Raw genomic sequence first — 7,512 nt, 5'->3', positions numbered from 1 at the left:
AAAGTATTGTATCAACTTACTGTGTGGCCATATTTAAAGTTACTATAAAGTATTGTGTCAACTTACTGTGTCATTAGTAAGATATGAGATATAGTCTACACTTTTAAAACATGTTCTATATGTTCAGACTGTCAGTTCCGTCATTTTGCTTTGCATTCATTCTCCTTTCTCAAATCAAAATTGCCTGAATAAGTGGAAAAAATAATAAATTTCTGAATGTAAGCTGTTAAAATACATCATGGATTCCCTTTTGTGTGTAAACCAGTGTGACCTCTGATGGCCTGACACCCTCTCCAGGACTTCTCCATGCCACACTGAAATGGGAAAAGCTGGCTCAGAAGGCAATCCAATCCAAAATGTATGTATGCACGTTCATACACAGATCAGGTTTGGTAGTAAGGCTGGCTTTTTAAAAAATTATTTTAACTCTGTGTTAAAAGTGTAAACAAAAAAGGATTATATCTCTCTCTATTATAACCATCATAAAAATAATCTGCATGTTTTTGTGTCTTGAAACATATAAGGAAAAGAAAAAAAAATCTTAATTCATGAATTACTCTTTAAATACTGTGTTACCAATAAAATTAATGTTATGTTGTAAAATCTAAATGTACTCTAACATTCCCCTTGCCTCTTCCAAGAATTTTCCCACAAGTAGGAAAATTCTTTCACCCACATCACAATGACATCTGCAAGTTAATTGGTAATTATAAATTCTCCTGTTGGTGCAGTGTGTAGCGCTGCTGCCTCACAGAAGCAGCATCCTGGGTTCTAACACAATGTCTACTTGTTGTCCATGTGGAACGTACATGTTCTCTGTGTGTTTTTCTGTTTTTTTTTTTCCTTATTTCTACATACAGAATAGGTTCATTCCAAATTAAAGTATGAGAGGATCTGGTAATGATATGTTTCCTGCCTATTGTTGCTGTATGCCCGGGTTTGAGAATGCAATGTAAGTTGACCCTTGTGGGTGTGTTTGCCTTGTGTCTGATGAACTACGATAAGACTCAGGCTCCTCCTGACCCTGAAGTGGAACAAGTGAGTTTGGAAATATAAAAAATAATACTCTTAAACCCGCTTACTATTTTTTTTTATTGCATCTGATGTCCAAATCACATAACACCAGCACAAAATAACTGTGTTTCAATTTCTACATTAACTGGAACAATAAATGACTTGAAATGAGTCATAGTTAATGTGTTATTGTTATTGTTAGTGTTATTGAACTGAATTTGCCTGTGTTAAATTCAGTGCCTATTCGGTAAGCCATCATTAAATAGACTCTGAATTGAATTAAGAGGATTTTAAAATTAATGGAGTCTGGTACATTGTAACACTAATTTCCTGAAAATACCTCTCACAAAATGATGTCCTCAAATTGTACTTTGTTTAAAAAGACACCAGAGGATCGGTACCTATATAATATAAAGAAATATGGCTATTAAAAAATAAATCGTAAAATACACTGAATTGCTGGCGTGATCAAGTGCCAAATTTATTTTAATGTTTTGTGTAAATAGTGATTTGATTTACATATTTCGTATGTAATTTGGCATTTTGCTACGTGACAGAAGTTTGTATATTAGATGGTACGGTGTCTGTGTATGATGTCGTGTGTATTTTCCGATGAACTGGCTCCCCATTCGTGTTGATTCCGTCCTTACTATCGGTGTCTTTTTCGGCTACGGTCTATTGTTAACACTCCTGTCTTCTCACGCTTCAGTAGACTGAGTTCAAGTACCAAGCCAAAATATGCTATTCCAATCGTTGCAGTTTTTTTTTTTATTAAATCTTCCATCCAGGAATGCACTTGTCTGCGGTATGTTAGTAAGTATAGGCATAGGTGTGTGCGCCCTGCAGCTGATTGAGGCCCGGCTCTAGCAGCTCACCATATGGAGTTAGCAGGCCCTTTCGTGTCTTTATGGATTGCCCTTCTCAGACGTGTATTTTAATAACGTGTATGTAGCTCATGAGTATGTAGTGGTACCGTGTTCAAGGTCATTTAATGTTTCGCGACCGACACTTAACGTGTGGGGCTCGGCATAATTTTCTGGCACAATGACCAAATCTAAACTGTCAAGGTATAATAATAATAACAATCATCATCTTACTGATAAGTTACTATGTGTTTTCGTCGTATTTTAATTATATTCCACACGTAAAATTCATTCTAAATTTGAACAAGGAAAAAACTTTATTTTATTTACAAGGTCAATGATCCTCATTCGAAGATCTGGAACTCAAACAACTTTACAAAAGGAACGAGAGCATGCCTGCGATGGGCTTGTCATAGATCAGCTAGTTTATAACATTGTTCGTGCCAATAAGCCACCAATGACCAGTATTTCTTGCCCGTCTACCGGACCCGCACAGTGGTGGAGGGTGGAAGTGTATTGGAAGGGGGGCTCGTAGTGGGTTATGGGCGGACGCTTCACTTTTCGTGAGAAAGTCGCAAATTTTATATTCGCACATTTTTACTAATACAAAACAAAACGTATACGTATTAAGTGGAAAGGCTTTCACGTTGGCATTACATCCGATAGACCTTTTATTTCCCAATTACGAGGAACCCAATGTTGAACAAATGTTATTAAACATGCATTAGGCAGGCGTCATTCCAACATGTATATATACCAGTGTGAGTAAGTAAATTCCTACACCAAAATGGAGATCGCCCGCGGTGGTCTTCTTTCACCTACAATAAAAGTGCACCTCCATAGATCCTCCCAGAAAGGACACACAATGTGACCTGTGCCGCTGAACTAAAGAGAACCTGTAAACTGTGCGGCTGATGTCGCTGTTATCAGTGACGGCCATATGGTATAGTACAAACCACTAACTATCAGAGCCCACCTTCATTTAATGGTTCGATTTTTGTCAGGAATGTAAAGCAACCTAATAGTGTCGCTTCCAGATGGTGTTTTGTGTCTTTCTGTCGGGACAGTTTATAATGTGACAAAAGGTCTCTATTAAGTTAAATATATCAATGATACATAATTCGATGTTCCGCATTACTCTTATTGGGAGCGCATTTTAGCCAGCATCTAATTAAAGTAACCTATTCAGTATTTTGTACAATTGTTACAGAAAATAGTTATATTTTAAAATGTTTTATGTCTGTAAACCTGTTTTACGGAAGCCGGTGTTTGGAGAACAGGTTAATGTGAAATATGTTTATTATTAAACTTTTTATAGAAAATTAGGCAAACTATAATGAAATGTGTAATACCAATTGTATAATTCGAAATTACCTAAACGAATATACAGTTTATTTACTTTTCCAACCAATTACAGTATTGCTCTATATGTAGTACAGTAGGCGTATTGATCTATAGCGCGGAGGGATACGCGGAATACAGCGTAGATATAAAAAGGAGCGTCACAGACGCCTGCTCTCACTTGTGTCCTGGATGCAGAGAAAGGAACTGTTTTGAGACTTACAGCCCCTCCCCTCTCCTCTCCGGGAACGCGCCAACAGCAGCAATGGCAGTATAACGGCGTGCAGCGGCCCAAGCAGCAGCGGCAAAAACGGCAGTGCAGCGGCGAATTGCACTGGCATTTTATTCGGCAAACATGGCGTAAGTATTTTAATTTATTATCGACCCCGTGGCCTAGCTTCATCTTCAAAAGGGAAGTAAAAGACACTCGTGGGTGATCTATTGTCTTATGTAATTTCCAATTGAAGAAATTATGAATATAATTCTAAACGGCAGTACAGTTGCGAATTACACTGACATTTTATTTGGCAAATATGGCGCGAGTATACAATCTATTCTTAAAAGTCAGGCTTCGATCGATCTTCGAAGGGGAAGTAAGTCGTTGAGGGTGTATTAATGGCAGTTGTAATTTCTAATTTTAGGTAACTTATGTATGTCATTTTTACAGTGTTTTAATAGTGACGATATTTAATGGTAACTCCGCAGTATCTTGGATCGGATATTAATTTCATTGAAACAGTATGTTTTGTGTTTAAATAAATACAGCTCAAATGTAAATGGGGTAGTGCTAATGAAGTAAGCTAACGATTAAAGTAGTCGTTTTGTAGCTTTTTTTGTTCAGCTATTGGTGACGGAGCCATTGGTTGCAAAACGTGGCAGACCCGTAAAATGGCCGGCTGGTGTGTTTGGGTGTGTAAAATGGCGGGCCTTCGTGCGGGAGTGGTGACTCGCAGCTGTTTCCTTAGTCCTTTGATGACGTTGCTTTGGAAACAAGCGGGCAGAAGAGTAAAGTTGGCACAGCTCCTACCGACAAAAAGGCGCGGCAACTGAGGTGTATGCCCAAATTAGGTAATAAAATAACAAGTGGGCGGATCCCATACTCCTCTCGTCATCTGCAGCTGTTAATGCAGGAAGCCATGTGCATAGTGGCTCGCAAAATAGAATAGTGTGTGCTTATCAGTCATTGTGGTGTTCACGCTGAGCTCAGGGTTGCCTAACTAGGAACGGAAAATGGTAAGTCATTTGCATCCGCTTTCGTAAATGGTAATCTGCTGTAGAGAATCCTATCAGTCATACTTTTAATTATCTATTAGGAAGTTTTAATTTTATACCCAATGCCTTGTAATACTGGACAAGTAATGTATTTACAAGTATGCATATAACATTATCATGGCTTTTATTATTTTTTGTCTTTTAAATAGTTTGTGTGAATTAAATATTCTTTTGTTGTTTTTAGGTCCCACGTGGCATTCCTCAGCATTGCTGCTGTCGACAGCATAGAAGATCGGCTCGACTCCTTCTTGTTAGATTATTTGTACCCCTTCCAAACTTTGACCCACTCCAATGACGACTGCAATGAGCTCCTTGTCCTTAGACCTGCCCTTCTTGGACCAGTCATTTCTGACGGCTGACTTGGGGCAGGGGCTGGGGGACTTCCTCCTCAATGACTACGAACCACATCTGGATGGGGCCAGCTTGTCCCCCTCATCCATTTCCACCCCTTTCTGTCACACTAAAAAGCAAGTGAGCGATGATCCGACTGCCCTCCAATGGTTACTTGAAAGTCCCATGCCTCACAGTGACAGCAAAGGTGAGTTTATAGACTTTTATATTAAACTCGTTTATTAAAAAGCTTGTCCAACTCAAGTGTTAAGGAGGAAGGTTTAAATTTGTGTGTATTTATTTTAGAATATGTGAACTGAAAGTTCCCACTAGAGTAGCGTATGGTTTTGTAACACCCAAAAAGCCAGAAAGACCTAGACTGCTCATATATCTGTTCTTTTCTTTAAAAGAAAATAGTTCAAGTTACAACTGTGTGTGAGTGTATTTTGCATGTAATTTATCCATTGTTGAGTCTTCATAATTTTAAGAGACTTTTTTTCTTCTTTCTAGCAGATTCACTCTGTGACATGGATTGGATGACTGAACAGATGAATCTGAATGAGTTCGACTTGGATTTCCTTGTGGGATCCTGTGATTTGGAGGGTTCCAGTAGCTCCCCAGAAGAGCTTATTGCCTCACTTGACCCCTGTAACTTGGACCTGGGAGAACTACCACTCCATCCTCCAGTCTCATTAATGTCTCCTGCCAGCAGTGACAGTATTTCAGAAGAGACTGTACCTCCTGTTGAATTGGTACAAGAAATGTTAAATGTGGAAGAGCTTGAAACTCCACTGTGTATTTCTGAGCCTATAACTGGCCTGAATGAGATTGGAGAGGATATTGTGGTGGTTCTCTCAGTACCAGAAGTAAAATGCGAACCTACTTCTCCTATATCTTTCGTGTCAGAAAGTAATCATCTAGAGAGTGAAACTATTTTAGTCTATTCCTCTCCCTCTCCCCCTTTTAAGGAAGAGGTGGAAATAACTGATGATGGCGATAGTGGCATAGGATCTAATTGTGGTTCACCACCAGGCAGCCTTAGCCCCAACAACCCCCCCAGCCCAATGAATTTGGAATCTGAATCTACCATGGTGGTGGTAAGTGTGGTTGGCTTCTCTCGGGCCAAGCCTTATGCTCGCCCCCCTGTTAAGGCAGAGAAGCCTCACGCAGCGAAATTAAAGTCCGCTTCTTCAGAGCCTAGAGTGGTGGAAAAAAAGATAAAAAAGATGCAACAAAACAAAACTGCAGCCACCAGGTATCGTCAAAAGAAACGGGCAGAGAATGAAACACTGCAGTCAGAATGTGCAGAATTAGAAACGAAGAACAAGATTTTGGTAGAGAAGGTAGAATCAATCACTAAGGAAATTCAGTATCTTAAGGATTTGATAGAGGAAGTTCGCAGTGCAAAAAAGAGAAAACAAAGCACCCTTTAGTGTAGGCCTGTATTCAGTGTCTTGTCCAGTCCACTTTTCACCCAGCCCCATTTAGCTTGCTTTTGTTAGTCCTTGAGTCATCAGACTTGCTGAGATTATAGTTCAACTTCTACAATCTCCAATATTAAATTTGGTTGTATATATTTCTGTGCTTGTATAAATACGCATTTACCTCCCCTCTAATGTTCTTGGTTTTTATTTAGACTTCATCAGCTTTACTGAGTTCAATAGAAGATAATTTATTGTTACAGCTTGTTCCTTTTTTTAAGACCTAAATAAAATTGAAATTTAGCAATGTCATGGCTCGTGTGGTGTTTTTCTAGATAAATGCACAAGGTCTTATTTGGTAATAAAATGCATCAGCAGTTTTCAAGTAAATGAAGGAATGCCAAACAGTTTATTGTAGGAGAACCAATAGTGATAAGAATGCACTGTTCAGTGTATAGCAAGTTTAACTTGAACAGATTTTTCTGCAGTGCCCTTTACTGTTACTGCATTTGACTCACTGCTGTCCTCCTGCAGCTTCTAAAACCTCACTAGAATAACCCATATCATAAATCAAAATCTTGAGTAGTTTTGAAGTGTCAGAACAAGCATTTTTTTCAGCGAAGTCTGTATTTTTATCTCCCCAAAGTATTGGCTTTACATTTTGTTTATGGCTGCAATAAAAAGATTTAAATAAGGGCAGAAAGATGCAGGACAGTAAGTTTAAATTTCATCTAATTTTATTGTAATTGAAATGCAACAGTAATTAACTTATTTCCATTGGATAAAATATAGTAGGTTGGCTGCTAGTGTGTGTTTTCCAAATTTTACATTTTGAGCTGTATTTAAAATTTATTATGGTTAACAAGGCTAAGGTAATGAGTATACCTGCCTAGGCAAAAGTGGTTTAGTTAGGAATAAGTTTCCACACACAGACTTCCTTTTCAGACTGTCTTGATGTGAAAAGTATCAAACTTTAAAGGAGTTGGAACATTATGAGAAAGTGGGACCAGCCAAACAGCTGTGTTGTGAAATGATAAACTTTAATGAGTGGTGTGCAAAATGAAAACCTTGTAAGTGACAATGTAAGAAAAGAGTTCCCACCTTGAGTGCATTCTATTTAAATGGTTGATGGGACTTGGTGGAAGTAATAAAATTACTTCTATTATTGTCATTCTTAGAAATGCAAGTTAGAATTTTACTGTGTAACACTATGACTACTAGTCATTTTCAAGCCTGACGGGCACTTTGGAGTATTGAAAGAGATGCCCTCC

General features: G+C 38.4%; 1 protein-coding gene across 2 annotated transcripts; it reads left to right on the top strand.

Annotated features, from left to right (window-relative positions):
- Positions 1-3,410: 3,410 nt before the first annotated feature.
- Positions 3,411-6,550, top strand: atf4a (activating transcription factor 4a). 2 transcript variants are annotated; one of them, XM_028815214.2, is made up of 3 exons: positions 3,411-3,578; positions 4,675-5,028; positions 5,334-6,550. In XM_028815214.2, exons 2-3 carry the CDS (start codon positions 4,782-4,784, stop codon positions 6,251-6,253), a joined length of 1,167 nt encoding a protein of 388 aa, XP_028671047.1. In that variant the 5' UTR covers positions 3,411-3,578; positions 4,675-4,781; the 3' UTR covers positions 6,254-6,550. The 2 variants fall into 2 exon arrangements, with proteins under 2 accessions (XP_028671047.1, XP_028671046.1); XM_028815213.2 differs by having other exon boundaries at positions 5,331-6,550.
- Positions 6,551-7,512: the final 962 nt, after the last annotated feature.

This window comes from Erpetoichthys calabaricus, chromosome 12 (genome assembly GCF_900747795.2).
Source record: "Erpetoichthys calabaricus chromosome 12, fErpCal1.3, whole genome shotgun sequence".
Lineage (NCBI taxonomy): Eukaryota > Metazoa > Chordata > Cladistia > Polypteriformes > Polypteridae > Erpetoichthys > Erpetoichthys calabaricus.
The sequence above is the reverse complement of the archived record's forward strand: the minus strand, read 5'-3'. Positions and strand labels throughout refer to the sequence as shown.